The sequence below is a fragment of the Lepisosteus platostomus genome, chromosome 7 (assembly GCF_059453375.1).
Source record: "Lepisosteus platostomus isolate fLepPlt1 chromosome 7, fLepPlt1.hap1, whole genome shotgun sequence".
NCBI lineage: Eukaryota > Metazoa > Chordata > Actinopteri > Semionotiformes > Lepisosteidae > Lepisosteus > Lepisosteus platostomus.
The window spans coordinates 64225707-64248038 of record NC_142617.1 but is presented as its reverse complement, the minus strand read 5'-3'; the positions used below and the strand labels follow the sequence as shown (position 1 = coordinate 64248038).

The 22332-nt window shown below is 46.1% G+C and overlaps 1 protein-coding gene across 1 annotated transcript; it reads right to left on the bottom strand.

The window, feature by feature from the left end:
* Positions 1 to 41: 41 nt before the first annotated feature.
* Positions 42 to 21668, bottom strand: LOC148659490 (stereocilin). Its single transcript, XM_088641784.1, has 30 exons — positions 21185 to 21668; positions 20371 to 20562; positions 18851 to 20002; positions 18278 to 18302; positions 17478 to 17991; positions 16350 to 17237; positions 15978 to 16040; positions 15400 to 15525; positions 14931 to 15097; positions 14234 to 14420; positions 13567 to 13682; positions 13234 to 13366; positions 12819 to 13001; positions 12566 to 12604; positions 12297 to 12470; positions 11686 to 11829; positions 11213 to 11271; positions 10656 to 10779; positions 9980 to 10062; positions 9132 to 9267; positions 8258 to 8457; positions 6765 to 6855; positions 5714 to 5873; positions 4888 to 5057; positions 4520 to 4672; positions 4042 to 4184; positions 3063 to 3211; positions 2676 to 2773; positions 1026 to 1173; positions 42 to 507 (listed from the first exon to the last, which is right to left on the bottom strand). The coding sequence occupies exons 2-30, from the start codon at positions 20429 to 20431 to the stop codon at positions 419 to 421; spliced, it is 5775 nt and encodes a 1924-aa protein (XP_088497910.1). The 5' UTR covers positions 20432 to 20562; positions 21185 to 21668; the 3' UTR covers positions 42 to 418.
* Between the last annotated feature and the right edge of the window lie 664 nt (positions 21669 to 22332).

Genomic DNA, 22332 nt, shown 5'->3' with positions numbered 1-22332 from the left:
CAAACTACAGCTCCTAATGACATTTGAGTGGTGCATTGATATTATCTGGGGGTTTCTGTCTTTAATAGTGCTGATTGTGCTAACCAAATTGCTGCACCCGTTCCTAGCATGAAATGTCTGTATGAAAGTAATGTATTAAGACAAGCTAGATGGGAATATTTGCCCCTCAAATGAGAGACACGGCTTCCTGTTCTAAACATGGAGGGAAGAGGAATGGTTGTACTCAAATATTTCTAAACGTTTTTATGGAGATAATGCAATTTGAAGTTTCCCGATCTACATGGAATGCTGTGATATGCAAACACCGAACCAGAAATTAGAAATGCGAACAGTAAAGAGAAAAAAAGATATTATATCTTTTTTTTATTACAAATTTTAGAATTCCCACTACTTATTACAAGTGCTTCCATAGAGTGCTTTATAACAGAGTGCGTAGCATACAACACAAGGACAAGAGCCACACGAAGGAGCTGTAGAGGGACTGTGCTGGCGGACCCCAGTTCTTCCCTGGAGAGAGAGAGTTATCATTAGATGATCCACATCTACATTTAAAATAGATCATCTGAGAGAACTTACTGATAAGAAAAAGTAACTAAGATCTCTTTTAAAAATATAACACAATTTTCTCTTTCCCAAAGCTGATGCAATGGAACCATTTATTCTCTTACAATGAGTACAGTGTTCAGTAGGATTATAGCCTAACAGCTGATAGTACTGCCACTTAAGCTGTAATGTTCTTAAGGCATATTTACATTTGTGTTTAGAACACAGATGTCAGCCCCAGCTTAACATTTGACAGCTCACTTCTTTGCAGTCTACCCATAAAATATGTAATGTTTTTTATTAAATCAAAAAGTGTGGTACAAGCGTTATTTTATCGCACTGCCTTAAAAGAGACCCAAGAGGCCAGTGAAACCAGTTTTCCAGGACTCCCAATAAAACACTACCACTGTTCTCAAAAAGCCAGCTTATTTCACAGGACTATGGACACCTTTTCTAGGCAGGGCCAGGTGTGAGTGTTATACCTCTGTGTTCCTGGATCAGCTCCCCTTCGTACTGTGCCAAGGCCACTGCCAGTCTCTGTTCGCTGCTCAATTCCTCCCACTGCTCCTGGGTCACTGCCTCTGCCTGCTCAGGACTCAGCCAAGACAGCTGGACAATACTGAGCACTACCTGAGAGGAGGAGAGGGGAGAGAGAGGGTCTGGGGACAGTCTGAAACCACTGTTTTCTCAGCTGGCACCTGAGGAAACTTGTACAGCTCACTCTGTTCAGGAAACCAAGGCCTCATGAACCTTGAAGGATCTCCTACTATTCCAATGTGCTTGCCTGTGCCCTCGTTCCCAAGACAAAGGTAGATAAAAGTTTTGCAAACAAAACGACAGTCAAGTGGTAATTGTGATTGATGTGGGAAACCTACAGTATGTGTGATTATGTGGGAACTGTATTACTCACCAGAATGAGGTCTCCTTATTTTGGAGTTAATTGGCCAAACAGTCCTTAAACTTAGTAATAGGCTTAAGAAGCCATGTTTCACCAAGCAGCTGATGACCCTCCTGTGGGTTGGAAGCTTATTACAGCAACATGTCAGGTGTAGAAACATCTACAATGTCGTGACGCAATCAATAAAATAAGCAGTTGGAGGTCTTGAGGTCTTCTTGGTTTACACAGGAAAGGCATTGTTTCAGATATTAAATATATACTTATTAGAATGATATTTACTTAATTTGGAGTTGATTGGATAAAAAGTGAAGAGTGAGAATGGGGAAGAGTTCTGGGTTGAGAGAGAAGAGGGTGAGAGAAGAGTCTTGCTGAAGAGAAAGAATGTAGAAGAGTATAAGAGAGGAGTGCAGTAGGAATGAGAGAGTGAGGAGAATGAGGGTGTGAATAAGGTGGCATGCCAGCAGTGTGCAGTGTAGATGAGGAATGTAAAGAAATAAGAGCTGACAGTGTCACACTCCCCTACTAGATATTTTGTGGATACAGCAGAACCAAGACATCCTATGACAAATGCCTAGTGCTGAAGCACACTGACAGTTTAAAAGAAAAAATGTATGTTTTTACATATACCTGTGATAACTATTGCAGCGTCTTTGTGAAATTTATCGGTCTAGCACCAGACTGCTTTGACAGTTATTGAACGGTTCCACATGTGGCTGCTACTGCCTAGCTGCTACAGGATTTGTTTGCTTTTTTTTTTGTCAGCTTTGCACAGCATTCATTGTGTTAAAATCTTGCTATATGAAGCAAACAGGTAACTTGCTCTGTCACCAACATGTATTTTTACAGCGTTATTGTAGAAGAGGCTATCGTGGTGTATCATATTTATCATTTATGATAAAATCGCTTGCAATCTGGAAAATTCTAATGCTAACCTGTGACAATGTGAGCGATGGCTTCTGATCTCTCAGGATCGGGAGATAAACTATCTCAGGATCACAACTTAGTGGGTGAGAATGTTGAGTTACTGAGATAAAGTATCATGAGATCTGGAATTTCTAACCACTTCGTCCACTTCAGGGTGACAGGGGAGCCAGAGCCAATCCCAGCAAAAAGTTATATTTACAAATAATATTTAAACATTATGAAAGCTTTCCATTCACACAATATGGCCACTAATATTAATAAAAAGGAAAAGGTATTGAAAATCGGATTGGTAGCGTGTGGTGTGACTCACAGCCAGCTTGCTGGGAGGGATCAGGGCAATGGCAGCTGGAGTCAGTCCCTCTATCTGTTCCCTGACCAGTGAAGACAGCACCATGTCCGGCAATCCAACTGAGGGGAAACAAAGGTCACTCAATTCCGTGTTTGTTTCCTTTTATTCATCTGACATGTTAGAAGGAACTGCAGCACAAATAAATAAACCCAACTTTCTACAATTTTTACATAACTAGTAAAGGATTTTTTAGAACACAGCCTCACAGTAGAATGCCGAGTCCTGGAGCACAGAAACAGCTTGTGTTGTAAAGCAGCAGGTTGCTCAGTACAGTTCGAAAGGCACTGGTTGGCTTTGAAAAGTGGGACAATTTCCTGCCTGGCAGTAAAGAGAGAGAGAAGGCTGTACCTGCCAGTGTCCCAATCTCAGTGAAGACCTCGGAGCCCCACTCACTAACTGGCCCGAAAGCCTGTGGACTTGTCAGCCGAAAGGACAGAGACTCGGACTGCAGCTCTGAACACGGGAGGGACAGTTCTCTGAGGAACAGGGCCGCCACACTGGCAGGGAGAGGGAGAGAAGGGGTGTCAGACAAGAAGGGGAGAGAGAAAGCCCAGCAATGCAGAGTATGTATCAGACATGAAAATGTGCTTGGAAATATTGTAATCAAGAAGGGCACCAAGATTAAAGGACGCTTCAAAAAGAAATCTTGGTTTTATCAAGTAATAAAAATACATTTTTGTTAACACACAGGAAGAACTTCTTATTTTGTTCTAAAATATGTTACAGAATAGAAGAAATATTGGATATCAAAATGCTGAAAGACAGTTTGTTACAGTAGTTACTTTGTTAAAACAGTAGTTTTTACACTTCAGAGCAACTACTGTTTAAGTTAAAAATACAATAATCAAAATGCTCTAAATTGTTAAACCTCTTTACTTTAATTTAGGTAATCAAGAACTGTTAATTAAAGAAACTACAGGTTAAATGTTCTGTTTTTGTCAAGTTTGACTTCAGCACTATCGTTGCATACATAATTGTTTAGTTTATTTATTAATTTAATGTATATTTGTGGGGCAGGCTCAAAAACAAACCATTTTGAATTATTACAAAAATACATTATAAAAATATAATATAAAATAAATATTTTACTGCTAATGCAGACCTAAGCCAAAGAGAAGTACATAAATTAGTCCACAGCTTGATTTTTTAATTTAGCTGATTTTTTGTTTTTGTTTTTCCTTAACACAAGGCCTTCTGTTTTCCTTTCCAGGACTTCATAAGCGGTAGGAAAGTGAACAGGACACGTTTGCCATAAGAAATACTTAAAAGTTCCCTCTTAAGCTGCCTCGACTGCTTTGTGCCTTTGGTGCCCTGCCCTCTGTCTGACCTCAGAGCTTGGGGGTCGAGACGGCTCAGTTCGGAAGGAGTCAGTCCGCAGAGCAGGTGCCCCAGAGATGCCAGCTCAGCCATGCCCAGCTCCTCCACCTTCAGCGCACTGTGGCGCAGGAAGCTCAGCGCAGCCGCCCTCATCTGAAACACACAAGTGCCAGCTGATTGGAAGGCTCACACAGGTGTAACCCCTCTCATAGCTTCGAACACTCAGCCAATTCGGATTCCTGCAAAACCACCACACACTTCTGTGGAAGTGTGGCAGAAATATAGGAGTAAAATTTCACCAGATCCATGTTTGGGATTGTCTAAAATGTATCCTCGAAACACAAAAACAGATTTTTGATTATAAAAAGGTCTTGGTTTCTGATAGCTGCCTGGGACTTAGCATCAACTCTAACTCTGACAAGAGTCTACAAGAAAGGAGTTACAAATGCCAAAGCAAAGACTGAAACAGCCAGCTTGAATAAAGAAACCTTCTTTGGACTCCATTCTCTCATTGCTCCCAGATGGGCCAAGATCCTCAGGTTGGCCAGGTTAATGTCCTGCAGGTCCCTCTCACTCAGCTCGGTCACTATACAGCCCAGCTGCAAGATCTCCTCTGGCCTGATGGCTTTGTGGTCGTATGCCTGAAATGTGAAAGGAGATAACCCATTCATCATTTCTCCAAAGCCTCAGTAGCCAGTGAAACGATGCTGAATGGAAGAGACAAATTCTGTGATAAAAAAGACCTAATGTAATAACTTATGCAAAATACGTGCCCTAAGCAAAGTAGTTTTACTATGTCATATATCTGAAGAAAGAAGCGGTCTGTCCCCCTCTGTTGCTGTGCTTCACGACTCACCTGTCTCATGCGTGTCCAGATTGCGCGGCGCTGCTCAGAACTGAGCTCCCTGTCCTGGCCCAGAGCTTCAACACACTGCAGGAGCTCCCCCTCCTCCATCCGGCTGAGCTGGGCCGCGCTCCAGGCAGAGGGGAATGTTCCCTTGATGTCCGCACAGCTTGGGATGGGCTCTGTGACCGAAACACAGCAGTCGGAGAGGGTTTCGGACTGAAACCGACCAGCAGGGACACACTGACCTCGTTGACCAGCAAGAAGACAGTCATACAGAAGGCTAACAAACTGCGATCCATGCCTTTTGACATATTACTTATTAAGTCAAGTCAATATTTATCAGATATTAAGTCTGATATTATTGTATTAAAGCGTCACATTTTCTAAAGCTATCAATTGCTCTAATTATCAATGGCAGTGGCACAGGAGTATGGCAATTACCACAGCTCTTACACAGCCTGGGTTTTATTATGACCTCAGGAAGCCGCTTCTGTATAGAGCTTAGAAGTGCTCCTGTGGCCATGATTTTTTTCTCAGTATGTGGTTTGGTTCCTTCACAGTCTGAGGACATGCAGCTTAGGTTTGATTGACACAGGTTTGATCTCAGATCTCATTGGCCAACCAAACATGGCCTAAACAGCCGTATGCTAGCCCCACACATGTAATAGGTAGGTCATCAGTGGCCACGTCCACTGATAACTTCCAGGGTCACTGCTACGTCATTAGCTGCAGTTTCAGAATATTCTGTGACAGAGGTGAGCTCCCCATCTCCCCAGCCTCCTGCCTGACTTCTTCCTGTTTCTGCTGTTTAAAGCAATAGCTGCAGGCGACTCACCTCTCTTTCTCCTGTCCCCGCCCCCAACAACCCTGTGAACGAGACCATCTCTCTTCTCCCTGTCTCCTCGGGGCGCGTCACAGGCACGGCCCACCTCACTGCTCTGCCAGCGCCCCAGGCTCTCCAGCACCTGCTCCACCGAGTCGAGGCTCAGCAGGTCCTGAGAGACACACACAGCACAGCCCAGCTCCAGCACACTGTACCACATCTGGCAGCTCGCTTTCGGGAGTATCGGGAGAGGGCAATGAAGCCAGCTACTGCTTGTTGAGACCCAGAGAAATAAAACTGGGCAGTTGTACACAGGGCCGGGTTTTGGTGTTTGTAGCCCTTGGCACTTTCACTCCAAAATGTGCAAAAAGAGGAGTAAAAACCAATTGAATGATCCACTTTACACTATTCCAATGCTAAACCTTGTGATTGATGGAGCGAGTCGAGACCACCATCACTTCGACACTTTCAGTTTCTAGAAGAGCCGCTAGATAGCATATGATTATTGATTTGGAGCATCTAGAGTCGATCGCAAGCATGTAGTTTCAGCTAGTTTTTCGTTAGTCACTAGTGTTTCCCTCCTTCGTAGGCCTTAATACTTTTGTAGGCCCTAGGCACTGTACCTACAGTGTCTCATGGGAAATCCAGCACTGCCTGTACAGTGGCTTTTTTTGGCTTATTGTTGTATCAGATACTGCTGGAAACTGACTTTCCAGGGTAATATCTGTTTGCAAGTGAACTGGGGGAAAGTGAAAGTCTGAACTTGTTTAGACTTAACAAGCATGCTAAAACACACCAACAAAAGTGTGTGTTCAATTTAAAGTGAGATAGCATACGGAAAGACAAAATGAAAGCTGAAACCATGCACCTACCCGCCATCAATAAAAATAAGGAATACCAAAGGCCAAAATCACACGCTTACAGAAGGTATTATATAATATACTGTATAATGCATTGTAAAAGCTGCTAGCCTCCAAAGAGACAGAAATAAGCACAGGGGCATTGAGATGCCAGCTCCAGGCTGGCGAGGCATAAGGGCTTAAGGGCTCAGCAGTTTCCTCACCACAGGCAGGGTGCCGATGTCTTGAGAAGAGAGAGCTAGCAGCAGCCAGCCCGCGTGCTCCATCTCCTTCAGGGTCCAGAGCGCCGGCTCACTGCGACACACAAACGCACAGCGGACTGACTGGTGCTCTGCCTCAGTACTGCAGCACAGTGAAAGTGAGCACCAACCTATCTCTCTGCATGCAAAGACACTTTGATGAGGCAAGCGTGAGAAAATCAGAAGCACCAGTTTGGTGACACATCTAGCAGCTCGGCTCACTACTGAAACAGGGCAAGAGGAACACGGGTCAGGTTTTGTTAAAGTTTATATGGCTGCTGGTTAGTGGGCCTTCTTTTATCATTGAATGTCTGATTGCATTAGAAGGCACACAGGACCTAATTTTCTATACCCCAAAAAACTCACAATCTCATCCCAAGCAGTAACCAGTGCAGTCACAGTTTATTCTCAAGACTATGTTTTCTTTCTTTCCCCCAAATGTCTGTTTTTTTGTTCAAAGAAAGAAGGAAAAAGTCACGACCACCAAAAGAAGAGAACTCCCATCCTCAAAAAAACAGATCAGAAAACCCAAACAAAAGGGGAAAAGGAGACTAATCACAGAGATACAAGTAAAGGTTTATTCCATGCTGAACACATGAAAGAAATACAAATACACAGCCAAAGAAGGCTCTACAGCCGAAACCTTGAGTTTCTTTTCTTCTCTTTTCAGCAGGGAATAAACCTTCACTTGTTCCTTTGCAGCCTGTGCATGCTGACGCAGCTACCTATTTGAACTACTCTAATCATAGAGATATTGTAAAAAGAAAATATGTCTGTTCAAGCTGATATAGTTTATGCGCTGACATATTGCAGTCTGGCTGTATGTCCCTCTGCAAATGGAACACTTTACTACTTAGTGGTAGCACTAACAAGATAGATATTTTGGTTGCAGTTAAGGCCACAGCAACTGTCTAACAGTGATGTGGGAATTATCACTAAGCACCAGGAGTTGAGGGACTCAACAGGTGTCGTCACCACTGTTATGTCTAACAGCACACCAGCTACATAAAATCAGAAACATCACAGCCCTTTCCTAGAACATATAAAGACAGATTCTGGATCATTTTTATTCTGGGATTATCTGTTACAAAAGAAATTAGGAACTACTGTTCTCTAAATCTTTGAAGAAGAAAAAATACTTTTTCTCACACCACATCACTGCCAGATGTACTATCTAATGACTTACAGTTCTCTGTCTTGTACGAGAGTAATTGGGAAGGAGCTGACCTTAACTATAAGTATTATCGGATTAGTGAATCCGTAGTCAAAGCCGAATTGTTCTCAAACAGCCCAAAGACAGCTCCTGGTGAGAGCCTTTCCCTGCCTCTGGAGAAACACAGAGCAGGAGGCCAGTCAGCACACTGTATCAGAAGCAAAATGACCCTTCCAAAAGCACGTCTGGGCGCTGTGTACTAGATGGCACATGTACGAGGGCATCCAGGAAGATGCTTCCTTACCCCAGCATGTCCCTCTCCGTCAGGACTCGGGCGATCTCCTGCAGCACCTCCGGAGGCAAGCAGTACCCTTTCAGCTCGTCCAGCCGCAGCCTCAGTGCCCCCCTCTCCACCTGTCCCACCACTGCACTGCCCAGGAAGGGGAACAGGGGGCCCATGAGGTCCAGAGAGGCCCCTGAGATTTCCCCCTCCTGGGAGATGCCCTGCGGAGACAGACAGCAAATGCCCGAGTGGCTGACTATGGCCCACTCTGCCCTGAGGGTGAGAAACTGAGCTGCTCTTCCTGGCCCCCATGGTTTTAGATTCTTGAACAAACAGGTACAAGTAGGGAAGTGGTTATCTGCTATACATTGCTGTCCTATTGGGTCACCATGTGTGTGTCTTGTCCCCTTTACTGAACATTTTGCACATGAATGATTAGAAGAGAAAACACACAGATTTGCAGATGACTTAGGAGCTTGTTAAGCAACTCAGGATATTGCCAAGGGGCCCATTCTAAATGATTTTATTGAACAGTGCAGTGCCTTCTGTCTGGAGTTAAATGTCTAGGAAATCGTTTATCCAGTCTGGGACAGTTTCTCGTGACCTCTCTTTTGGTTATGTTGCATTGTTCAGGTGGGTCTTTGTTATAAAACACATTTCCTTTTGGAGATAATAATAATAAATAAGTGTGAACTGGAATTGAACATTGTGAGTTAGAATAATTAGACAATGCCACAATGAAGTGCTATGTGGTGAAGGATTAGAAACAAACAAACTGCATCTTGTATTGATTAGTAATTCATTTAATTGCACCCATCAGATTGGACATCACAGCCCAAACTTAAAAAATTCCAGCACTGAGCTCTGAGTGTAAGGCAAGGAGCACTGCACTCACCAGGACAGAGAGTGCCTTCTCTGCCAGGGCAGTCCGTTTGTGGGGGGACAGCCTGAGGAAGTCAGTGAAGTGCTGTCTGACATGCTCCAGGATGGCCAAGAGCGAGGCGTTGGAGAGACTCTCAATCATCTTCACCCTGGGAGACAGCAGTGATGTAGCAGCTGACAATGGGGAGTAAGCTGTTTGAGGCACGACCACAAAGACAACTTGGAAGCCCAAACCTGTAAGGGATGTGCCAGATGTAAGCTAGTGCTCAGGGCTCAAGACATTCTATGATATGACAGCAGCCATATCACCCTGCATCTCACAACTGGCAGCCCACTGAAGCTCAGCAGGTGTGAGCCTGGTCAGTACCTGGATGGGAGACCTCCTGGAAAAGCTGAGGTTGCTGCTGAAAGAGGTGTTAGAGGGGCCAGTAGGGGGCGCTCATCCTGCAGTCTGTGTGGCTCCTAATTTCCCAGTATAGTGACGGGGACCCTATACTGTAAAAAGGCTCTGTCCTTCCCTTTGTATAAGACAGAAAACCTAGGTTCTGACTCTCTGTGGTCATTAAAAATCCCAGGGTGTTTCTCGAAGAGAGTAGGGGTGTAACCCCAGCATCCTGGCTGAATTTCCCATTGGCCTTTACAAATCATGGCCATAATCCTCATCTCTGAACTGGCTTCATCACTCTGCTCTCCTCCCCACTGAGAGCTGGTGTGTGGTGAGTGTACTGGTGCACTATAGCTGCCGTCACGTGTGCACTTGTGTGGTGTGCTGAACAAAGTTTACAGATAGATTGTAGGATAGCCAGAGTTTCTGATCATTAAAATGCTTGGCAGTTAGTGAAAAAAGGCATCCTTCCTTACGGTAAGCTGGAAGAGAACTCCGGGGACAGGATGCGCAGATCCGTTTCTGGTCTTTTCAGAAGCTCCTCAATGACACATTTTCTCTAGGACACAAAGATGATTGAAAAATATGAGATGACAAAGCTACAATGGCATCTCCCTGTGGGTGCATCTAAATTAAGCACTGCCGTGAAGCCTGACTGCTATTGCCTGGCTTTGTAAAAACTGAAGCCTTTTTAAACCTGAAGAATCACAGAAAATAAGGAGCTATCAGCAACAATTTCTACAAAGCAGAGCTTTGAAGGCATTTAGCAAAGTGCCGCCTGGATGATGATAATCAGATATCTCTGAGTAAAATGTAAAGTAGGTACTCGTATTTACAAAAATTAAGCCTTAATGAAACACTTGCATTTACAAAAAGTAAGTCTTAAAGGAAATATGAAAAGAATTTTGAAAGGATTTTGAAAGTGTCTTTGATCTATTCAGCATAATAACATTTTAATGTGAACTGGAATTTAGGCAACAGTACCAAAATAAATAAACTATAGATGAGCAGTTATTTGCTAATAAGATGTAAAGCCATTAAACAGTGCAGGTGATTTATGTTGTAAAAGGTTTTGGTGAAGGATGCTGTAAAGAGCCGGGTGTATAAGTACATTTAATTTTATGACTACTTGACTGTCTCAGTACTTCTTACCAGAGCTGGTCTCACGCCTCCTGGGAGCCCACTGACCAGTTGCAGCAGTTCTGAAAAATCTGACTGATTGGCCCAGAGCCTGAGCCAGTCACAGCTCATCCCACCAGCAATGCGACCCAGGTTTCTAAAGGCAAATGTTGTCACAGAGATGCAACAGAGAGGACAACACAGAATACCACACACTGACACACTCAGGACCTGTGTTCCTCTGTAAAAATGTAAAACATCCAAGGTCATTCAGGAGTCGGGTCACAGCAAACCAAGAACAAAAACGGACTGAATCTTTTGGAGGGTTTCATGACCCACGCAAACAAGGTAATTATATACGTGTTTGCCCAACAACTCTGACTGCTACATTCACTGCATCTACTGCAATTGTACTTCTATTACAAAGAACAACATACAGCACAGAAACACTTCTTGCCTACTAGAGGAATTAGAGGACAAACTCAACAGAAGGAATATGATTTACAGGCAGCGAGGTCCTCTAGTTGAGAGATCCCTGTATTGACACCGACACTGGCCAAAACCTGGTGGAGACAGAAGGCTTTACTTACGCGATGGTCGCTCCTGTGATATTAGTAGTCTGAAGGATCTTTTTGAAAAGGAACTGAGCCTGAGAACAGAAAGGGAGGGCAGGGTGGATCTTTTAAGCATGTCTCTTGTAGCAAAATTATGGTAAGCATTTCACTCTTCAAACCTACAATCCACTGCAATCATTTTGTCAGAAAATGTGATGAGAAGAGTTAGGCACTAGAGGACAATTCAGTCACCATTCAAATATCACTAAAAACCAAGGGTTCAAATGCCATTCAGATCTCACAGTGGCTTGAGATCAAGCTGCTGACATCAGTCTGCAAGAGAGTGCTGTGACATTGATAGGTTGGCATCTCACATAGTGCCAGTGCAAGGAATAGTGGTCTAGCTGCTCTTGTCAACCACACCAGCAGATCCGGTTCTCAGAAACCACCCTCTTGCAAACCCATGGGACAAGGCATCAGATTAGAGGGGCTGGGGTTGACAGACCCACCTGCTGTGAGGACCAGGGCAGTTGTCTGTAGAGGTTAACGTCTCTCAGGACTGCAGCTCCTTCCAGAGGCAGCTTCCTCAGGGGCAGGAGAGGCACGAGGCAGCGAGACCACGGGGACAGGCTCTCGTAAACGTTGCCCAGGACCTGCCAGCACAGGCAGCAGGCTTTTGGCTACCGAGTATGCGCAGTAAAAAGACGGTTTACTATGGTATACTCCGGTACGTATGGAGTAAATGGAGTTGAGGCAGTGAGATCACTGTGAAAGCACAGCGAGGTAAAGCATGGTACTAGGTGTGAGAAACATGGAAATAAGCCATGCAATAGACATAGTAAAATCACAAATGGTTTCTGAAACTTTACAAAGCTGTGTTGCTCCTGCACTGTAGCTTACTCGGGGGCTGAAATTGCTCATTACGGCGAACTGATTTAATTCAGTTCTGTGCCAGGAGTAGATACAGTATTACAAAAAACACACACAAATCATAAATGCCGATCGATCGGCAAAGAAAGCGGTCTCCTCGGGCAGGGGGCAGGGGGGCAGGGGGGCAGGGGAAGGTGAGGAACGCGGCGTGGCGACAGAGCGGTGCGAGACAGGCAGGCGGGGAGCGCACCGGCAGCGAGTCCAGCAGCAGGGCTCTGAGGGCAGGGCCAAGCTCGGACAGCAGGGAGCCCTGGCAGAGGCAGGACTCCTCCCCGGGGAAGCCCCGGCCGGCCAGGGATCGCAGAGCGAGGGGGCTGATCCCCGGGAGCAGGGGCCGGAGGCTGCACAGGCCGGCCGCAGAGAGCTGGGGACACAGAGCAGGGGCCCCCGGTCAGCAGCCGCCAGGGCACCACGAGAAACGCAACGAAGACGGACCCAACAGAATGAGTAAATACTCACATTTATCTTCTGCGTTATTTCGCCCAGTACCTGATAGGCCTGCAAATAATAATAAATAAGCGAGACATGGAATTAAAATCAGCCATAAATGTCTAGAAAGAATAGCTCTGGCAGCATGAAAACAAAACTGCTCCCGCACACATAGTAGTATTCTCTGTTGAATTGATAATTCTATCTGGAGTGCAGAGGGAGAGACGTGCAGCATCTCAAGAGATGGAGTTGCTGGCCTACCCAATGTAAGCTGCGGGCTTACCTGTGCTGGGGGGAAGGGCCGGAGCCCCGGCTGACCCACAAGGTCAAGCACCTGAGTCACAGGGAGCGGCCGCAGGAAAGAGGCTCCCAGCTGGGGCAGCAGACCCCGCAGGGAAGCCAGCTCCGCCGGGGGGAGGCTGCTGGCGCTCAGCTGCTGAAGAGCCAAAGCCAGCCAGTGTGACAGCTGGAGGAGAGAGGCAGCGGAGGAGGTCAGCTCGTACAGACGTCTTGAAAAATTCGAAACAAACTGCGGAAAATGAGGAAGGGCAGTGGCGGGGAAGGATGGAAAAAACAGATGAAAAGAAGTGACGAGACAGACAAGGTGGAGCTACGGGCAGTAGTAACAATGGGAAGGGATTTTGACAGCCTCAGGACACATGAATGCAGAGACGGAGACTATGAACCTCTTCTCTCACCCTGCCGGAGGCGCTAGTGAGCCCCTCAGAAATACACAGAGCCAGGCGCTCCCTCAGGGTACGGGCCAGGGGCTGGGTGGGCAAGAGGGGTCGCAGCTCTTCTGGGCTCATGTAGCACACCAGCACCCCAAGCCTGCCGCAGAGAGGTGCAGGGTTAGAGGAATACAGTGCAACACACTGGAGAACAGCTCTGTCACCAGCACTACTGCATAATCGACTGAAGGAGGGAACAGTGATGATTCAGTAACACTGTAGACTGAAATGAAATCAGAAGCAGGGCAGAAGCTACATAAGAGCAGAGCTCTGTACAGTCTGTTCTGTCTGTACCCAAACCTTTTCACATCCTCGCTGGTCAGATTCCTCTTCTCGTTGAAGACTGTGCGCAAGAGGTGGCGCCCCCTTGTGGCATCCAGACTGCTGTTCCCCAGCACCTCTACCAGGGGGCTCAGCTGCCAACAAACAAAACAATGCCATTTTTTGGGCTATTCGGAGCAAGTGTCTTTTTTTCGCGGCTACACTCGGAGGTTTAAACACACTTTGTTTTACAATTGCTGTACTGGCCTGTCAGATTAGTGCTGAAATGACCATCATTGGCCCTTGAGATTTGAAGGGTCCTTTTATCTGTTTATGTGTTTCACTTGTATACCAGATTTGGAGTTGCCAAGGAAAAAGGCAGGCTTTCCCTAATCTCAAGAAAAATTATTTCATGTACTGACAGACATCTAAAAACCTGTCTGCTCCCTCCAGATCATTCACAATGAAGAGTTTTGCAAAAAAAAAACATTAAATCTTTAAAGGCAAATAGACTGTGAATACAGGCTTTGATGAACACTGCACTGATTCTTATTGATGTTGCAGAAAGCAATCCTGTTTTGGCCTTGTGAGCACTGAAAATGACACAAAATGAAACATTTTCTTTCCAGCATTCGCAGTGGGTTTTCAATTGTGTTTCTGGGCCTGTAGGAAATTGGAAGCCCTGTCTCGGCCTGTCTTTCCTGACCTGCTGGGCAGTGAGCTGCTGGAAGTGGCAGAGGGGCAGGTGGGGTAAGAGTGGCATGATGGAGCTCAGGAAGTAGGGGGGCCATGCTGGGACATCCCCCAAGACGTTAGACTGCAGCAGCCTCTTGACAAAAGCTCGTTTCTGGGGAGACTTCATCTCAGGGCTGTGATCACGGATCGCCGTCAGCCTGCAACACCATGGGAAAATGTGATTGTAAAGCAACGTCACGATTACCTGATACTTCAAAAGCACAGCAGTGCAATGTTATCCACAACTCCTTGTATTGCCGATCACTGACAGACAGAGTGTTAATATATTGTAAGAATCACATACCCAGGAAAAAACGTGATCGCTGAAGTAACTATATAGTTTTGTAATCTGTGGATTTAGATACAATGAGAATCCATTTAATATAACATTAATACAGTATAATCAGTATTAAGGTCCTATGGCAAGATCTCTCTGTTAAAGTCCAGCAAAACAATTATGCTATACATCACATTTTTTTCCAAAGCTGTTATCTTTAATTTCAATCCATCTTGACTGTCTAACACATACAGTAGTACTGGAAGCGACAGTGAGGACAAGCTTTATTAAAACTACTGCCACTAGGTCTTAATCAATTAAACCCATCACAGCCTTCACACCTACATTCAAACACCTGCTTATGTTCACCAAACGCAAGGCCTTCACTCACACACTGTCGTTGACCAGAAGGGAAGCTGGGAAGCTCATGATGTCAGAGATGGACATGAACGGGATGAACTGGGAGAGGTCAACAAAGAGGTCAGGGGTGACACGCGGGAACTTGTGGATGAAGGCGGAGGCCATTGTCTCCATGGCCTGCTGCTCCCTCTCTGAGACCTGAGGCAGCCGTGAGAGGTCAGAGGTCAACACAGGATGCATTATTCTCAAAACCTCAGATAGCTCCACACCACTTACAACTAACACTCCTAGAACTCTTTTAAACTCCATTCTCAAGTATCTAGTGGGGCATTTTCATTATAACAATGAGGACTGAAGGCTGCACATCTTTGACAAGGAGCAGGTAATTGGTATGATGTCAGGTTTCAAACTCACAACATTCTAGATTCTCTAATTCAGTTATCTTGCTCCTAGTTTTTTAGAAATGACGTTACTGTCACTGTATTGTTTCTCACGTGTACCTGAATGGTCTGAACCTGCAGCTGGTTCCAGCTCTGGTGCATATGGGACAGGAATCTCTTGACTGCATCGTTTTCAGCCGACATCAGCAGAGTGCGGATGCTTTCCTGTGGCATCTGCAGGTACTCCTGGACACACACAAAGAGTCCTTATTATCCTATAGATCGACATGCTCATCACCACACTGGGATGCAACTGTCCAAGACTGTTAATCTTCAGGTATAGTTGTTTCAGTATGTAACAAATACTGAACGAAGGTAATGAAAGACAAATGAGTGACATATTTCCACTGAGCTGTGAAAAATGTGTAATGCTGATTGAGTGAATAGACTGTAAAGCTAAAAAACAAGTTCTGATTGACATGAACATGGCAAAACCACAGAGCTGCAAGAACTTTTGCACAGGCTTTTCTCAAATGTATGATCACGTATTATTGCTTAATTATAGATGCTGATATGAGAAAAGATTGTGTTTGATAAATGTCTGACAGTATCGTATTTTGCAAAGGCATCTTCTGGTGAAACAGGTAGGAAGGCAAATATGCACAGAATATCCGACACAGACGGGTAGGCTAAGATACCTGGAAGATGACTCTGAGGGCAGAGGAATTGTCTTCCCTCTGGATGAGGTCCCACAATACAGGCTTACAGGAAAGGAGAGAAGAGAGTAAGAGTTTTCAGACAACTGCCAAGACTGTGCACTGTGTACAACACAACCACATCACACAACACCAGGGCTCAAGCACAGTGACATTAGTGCAAAGCCATGCAGGCCAGCCCAAGCGACACATTACACTGGACTAAGCACTGATTCTTAAACTTGAAGACCTTGAAATAGAAAAGTCAAAGAGCTCTTTGTCACCTTTATGAACAAAAAGATCCAAAAACCATTGAGCTACTTAAACGAGGAGCTCAGAGCTCTGCAGGGTAGGTTGTGGGCTGGACACACTTACGCTAAAGCAGCTGAGAAGGTCCTCCTTCAGGGAATGGTTTTGCTCTTTCCCGAGAAAGACGCCCACAGTCTGGAGCATACTCAGGGAGGCATTGGGGCGAAGGGTGGCCCAGAAAGAGGTGTTGTCAAGCAGACTGGAGAGCAGGATGGCCTGACCTAAGCCCCGGTGTACCTCCCTCTCTCCCTCTTCCAGTCCCGCCGACAGCCCTACTACAAAGTCCAGCGCTCGGAGCACGTAGCTCACTGCCCCCAGCCAGCTCACACGGTCATCACCACGGCCCTCGCACTGGTTCAGCCTACTGATAGCGTCCAGGATGAAGGGAGTGGGATTTACACATATTTGGGAAGTGTCAATATCATACGGTGCAGGGAGCATGTCCAGGATCTGTTGCAGGAAGCACTTGCCGTCTCCTGGGTTCACTCCCACGTTAGTGCAGTAATCTACCAGCCAGGGAAATGACACAAGCTGACGATAGACGGACACGTTGTGGCAGATGTGCTCCCTCAATCCCTTGGATCCCCGGCACAGCTCCAGGAGGGTGATGTTTCTAAACGACCCCGGCTCCCATTTCTGGTATTCACAAGTCTCCTCTGTGAGGTTGAAACGGGAGGAATTCTGGTGCACTCGCGAGCAGTACTCTGCCGCCCAGCTGCCTCCCTGGGGCGGGAGAGAGGCGTCAGTGCCACAGAGAGCTGCAATCAAAGACGAGCCGTTGGGCAGAAAGCATCTACTAAAGTTCTGGGCGCTCAGGGATCCAGCCCCCAGCTGCACAAAGCAATCCTCACTGGCACTGGTGTCTGGACTTCCACTGGCATCACTGGAAAGCTGCACACACAGGCTGTCAATGCTGGACTGATTGAGAAAGAGGTACTCCTTTGTCACAGCCGCCTGACAAAACACAAACAGAAGAAGTTGTTATTGGTAACATTTGTCAGGTAGAAAATAAGTTATTGATTTACTTTGAGCTATTTCCTTGTGACTTCCATCATCATAATATATTACATATTCCCAGTATATTGCATTTCAGTGAAGTTTGGCAATCAATACAAAAGGCGTAGATACAAATACAAATACAATACAAAATCAGTGTAGTGGGTATTTTCATTGACAGGGGATGTATCTTCTTACCTGGTGGGCACGTTCCACCCAGAAGGAGGAGTTGGCACAGACTGTGTTGTTAAACTCATGGGCAAAGAACTCACTGCACACGTGAACCCACAGGAAGTCTGCCTCGGCGGCCGAGAGGTACCAAGCAGCGTCTGAGCAGGTGGCACGCAGGTCCAGCCCCTCATGGCCTGCATGCGTGTCCAAACCTTCCTCGGTTCTGTCGAAGAGGTTACAGTAGAGGAAGACTGTGAAGTTCGACACTCCCGTCAGCCCAGGGATGGACTCGTTACAGGCTGCCTCTAGGATCTCTGTGGGTGGGGGGTAGTGAGCCGCCGCCTGGTCATGGTCGTTGTTTTGGGGCTCTGGGCTGAGCGGTATGCCCCTGGACCTGCGTGGAGCTGCTGGCCGGCTGAAGCTCCTGACTGTGCCCCTCTCCTTGGAAGAGCTGCAGGGCATGAGATAAGGCCTGCTGGGAGGATACTGAGAACTGAAACCCAGATCCTTTGTGTTCCAGGTGAGGTTGTGCCTGATGCCCCTGTACAAAACAGACAAGGGGGCAGACTCTCAGGGCACCATCATCACAAAACATCACAAAGGAAACCTTGAGCTACACATCTAAACCAGGTTTGCATTCTATACTGAACTATACTGAACTCCTTCTGTAGGACTGTAGGAACATTTTGAGCTTTTTTAAAAATAGTTTTAAATGTTTTTTTTTATAGATAACAAAACAAAACAGTTTTGTACCTTCAGGAAAATCATCCCTTAGTGGACAACCACAAACTTCCCTCTACTACAGCAAGTTAAAACTTAAAACTTACCACAGAATAAGCTGTCTTAGGTCACCTGAAAAACACAAACATTTTTTTACGTTAACAGCCAACGACATTGCGTGAACTAGAGCCGAACATGCATGACCTGGAGCAAGTTAAGGCTAAAAGCCAAAGAGTGGAAAAATGAAGTGCGACTCCAATTTGTAAAACAACAATTGGAGTCAAAGTAACCGCATAGCTATACACACAATAGAAGGGGTATAGTGTTTCTGACCCTGCTGAAAATGAATCAGAGATTAGTTGAGCTGTGGAATAGAATTTCTTCTTATTGATCACACAATAACTCTGCTAGTCAAAGCGGATCTAACAATCCAAAGAGATGAAATTGATTTTCCTTTCTCATTAATTTCCGGGGCTTAATGTGTGACAAGAGCAACATCTGCATAAAGCAATGGGATAACAGTCTTGAGGCCATATTTAATTCTATTGAACACAGGCATTAAATGAATTCCCCCTGCTATTTGAACAGAATGCTCAGGGGAATTCATGCCTCTTATGATGCATCTTGTTAATTTCGATAGAGCTAAGCCACACGAGCTAAGAACAGAACAAAGGACTTGCCCACTGAGCACTTGCCCTCGCGGTCCACCTGTGGCATGCCAACCACACTGGACACGTCCTCCAGCAATGCCCCAGTCACCCTGGACACCTTCCTCCGTAGGCTGCCATACACACTGCTGCCCAGCCGGTGCAGAAGCCCGTGTCGGAGATTATCCAATCCCTGGAGCAGGACTGGGCCTGGCTCCTGAGATTGCCCTGTTCTTTGTCCCGAACTGGGCCTTGATAGCGCTTGGAGGAGGAGTGTCTGCACTGAGCTCAGCCCGCTGGGACTGGGCGAACTGGACTGTGTCTGGTTGGTGAACAGATTCTCATCTTGGAAGGCCCCGGGGAGCATACTGAAAGGCTTGAGGCGCCCCAAGGGAGGATCGCCCCCTTGCTGACCCCCGTTCGCCACTCCTGGATGGAAATTGACAACTGGCCTCCAGTTCCGGGCCTCCAGAAAGCTGATGAGCTGTTGCAGCCAGCCGAGGTCGAAACCGCAGTCGTTGCTTCCCTTTAACAGGCAAATGAATCCCTGGATTCCCGCGCTGGCCTGCCCGTACGTTCCGCTAACAAGCACGTGGAGGATGGTCTCCAGCAGGGCGCTGATGGTCTCCCAGTTCTGCTTGAGAAAGCTGAGCAAGCGCCACTGTGGCTGCCTCTCAGAAAGGCTTAGTATGGTCTGAATCAGCCCCAGCAGCCCATCCCAGTGCCGACTGCCCCTTACGGACAGGAAGAGATCACGGACCCTGAAACTGGGTCTGGGTGGCACTTTCCCCTCCCACTGTCCAAACGTTGCGCCCCCTTCTGGCTGCATGAGGGAGTAGAACACATTCTCCCAGAACTGCTCCTGATCAGAGGGGTAGGGATCAGCCCCCGGCTCTCCGCCCGCCCCCTGCAGGTACATCGAAATGTTGTACAGGAATCCCGAGAGACGGTTCCTGTCCAGAGTTTTGCTGGAGGCGGAGAGGAGGGTCGGCAGGCTCACGCCCTTCCTGGGCAGGATGCCCAAGGTCTGGAGACCCCCCATGATGTTTCTGACCACCGTTTGGACCCGCTGTCCTTTCGTCCTGGCCGGTGGGGGTTGCTCTCTCCGAGGGTCCCACGCTCCCCCTCTCCGCCAGAGTGACACCAGTTCCTTCAGCACGCCTGCTGGCTGGACTGCTTTCTCGCCTGCAGAAGAGATGAATAATGATACTTACATAGAGCTTTTTTGGACACTCCACTCCAAGTGCTTCACAGGCAGTGGAGACTCGCCTCCACCAATGTGTACCCCCCAGCTGGATGATGTAACGGCACCCAAAGTGCACCAGTATGCTCACCACACACCAGCTATCAGAGGGGATGAGAATTGTCCAAACTTGGAAATTTGTCCCTCCAAACAGAAAGTAACTGTTACCGTGGGAGACACATATATTAATGGCTCTGGGAAGATACACTGTTAGTAAAGCATTCCTCCTAAATGTTTCTTATTCCAAGCATGTCAAAGCCTTAGGCAGCCAATGAACCAAAGAAAGAGCAACACCCACTGGCTTCCTCACCTTCGCAAGCCTTTGGGGCTCTGACGAGGACGACCACCAACACCACAAGAAGCACAGCCATGCTGCCCCGAGATCTCCCAACACCTTCACCTGTAGGTCACTCCAGGGAATGTCACATTCCTGCCCCTACACTCCACCTGGAACGCATTTCCTCCAGGAGCTGACTGAGACGCACACAGGGAATACAGGGTTCTGTTGCACAGTGAGCAGACAGCATTATAATATGTTAACTCCCATTCCAGATACACAGACATACAGCACATTAAAATGTTTCATAACAAGAGCATTAATGTAATTCAATTTGATTTTCAGTGCTTTTACTGCTACAAACCAACAACTTCCTTGTGTAAAAGAAAAAACACAATACAACTCCTTGTGTTAACAATCACTAGTACAGTATTTCATGTGCTGTTAACATCACTTGATTATCTGATCAGCTATTTATTATTCAAGAGATAAGCTGACAAGCACACAGAACATTGGTGTTAAATGTTTTACTTTGCTTTCAAGATTAAAAATCAGTCAATTTATTTTAAATCCATAATTTCCTCTCAGAAATGTTTTGCATCAGTTAAAACAAAGTCAGTACTTGTTATTAGCTGAGTCATATTACCAAAAGGCACCTGTTTTCTGAATATTACTCAGCTAATTTTGTACACTCATCAAACTAGGCAATCATAACTGCCAAGAAAGATGACATACTTACAGCCCAGGATGAGTCTTCTTTCTGATCACAGCATAATTTTCCTTTGTCTGTCTCTACTGGGAATTGACCTCAAATTTGTATCTCCAAACTACCCACTGAAAGTTTTACCTTTTAGGCTGGCGATGTGCAGCAACAACAGCATCAGATCACTGTCTGTGATGAAGGACTTTCGCTCTCTCTACCTCTCTCTTACTCCCTCCTCTGGTGTCTGAGTTGTTGCTGGAAGCACAAAGGCTGTAGCCTCAGGTTTCAGTGCCAGCATGCCTTCATGTGCCACCTGGCTCTGTAGGAAACATTGGGAAGGGAGAGAGCCTATGTGGGAGAGGAGAGGAGACCAGGGGCTGTTTTGAGGCAGTTCTCCATCTCACGCAGCAGGGACACGAATCTTTGCTGTGAAGCTGACAGGAGTTTGGGAACACCATCTCCTTCTGCCACTATCTCATTCTTGTTCTGGTCTTCTCATTTTTCTCCTTTCCATAACCTTACTTCATTCATTTATTTCTCCCAGCTCCCTCTGAAATTTTACACCTATAATACTCTTCATGCTCTTAAACCAAAGATGCATGCAAAATATCTTCTTCTGATTTTCACTCAGCTGCAGAAAATGACAATTCTACACTCACGTTATCATTATATTGTTGTTCTTTGTAAATGAAAATCAAGGATTGTGTAAAAATTGTTGAGGCAGAGGTTCTGCAGCTGAGTCTTATTGGTGCTCTGTTCGTTTGTGTCCCCAGAATTCCCATTATGATAACTTATGTTTTGGAGGACTTGTGATGGTCAGTTATCGCTCAGTGGGTTTGCCGAATATTCTGAGAGTGCCTTGAGGACATGCAAGTTTTTGTGCTCCTAAAATTGCAAATGAAAACAACATAAAACAACAAAAGTGAAAGAGCTGAAAATCTGGAAGCTTTTAATTAGAGGCTCTTTAAATATGTATGTATTGCTGTGCTCCAACTTCCATCGCTGGTTCACTTTCAGCTGCGCCTGTCTCTCACTGGGGTTTCTGTCTTTAACTTTGGACAGCTTGCTTGGAAGATTGTTTTACACAAAAAGGAAGTGAACGAACGGCCAGAGCAGACAGGGCACAACCACATCTCCTTGACAGAAGGGATGAGACAATCAGGCCCTTCAATGTGACACAGGAGTCGTCTATTTCTAGTGTCTGCATGCAGTCTACAGGACCTGAAACTTGAGCAATGTCAGTGAAAGGACCCCCCTTCGTAGGCCTTCAGTCCTGTGTTACTGTCAGCCAC

What these genes read in the sequence shown, in the direction of transcription:
- LOC148659490 (XM_088641784.1), bottom strand. Translation starts at nt 20,431, where the DNA reads ATGGCTGTGCTTCTTGTGGTGTTGGTGGTCGTCCTCGTCAGAGCCCCA. An exon ending in GGGTGGAACGTGCCCACCAG is followed by an intron (nt 17,238 to 17,477) that starts GTAAGAAGATAC and finishes GTGTTTTGTCAG; the next exon opens with GCGGCTGTGACAAAGGAGTA. An exon ending in TCTGGACACGCATGAGACAG is followed by an intron (nt 4,673 to 4,887) that starts GTGAGTCGTGAA and finishes TTCACATTTCAG; the next exon opens with GCATACGACCACAAAGCCAT.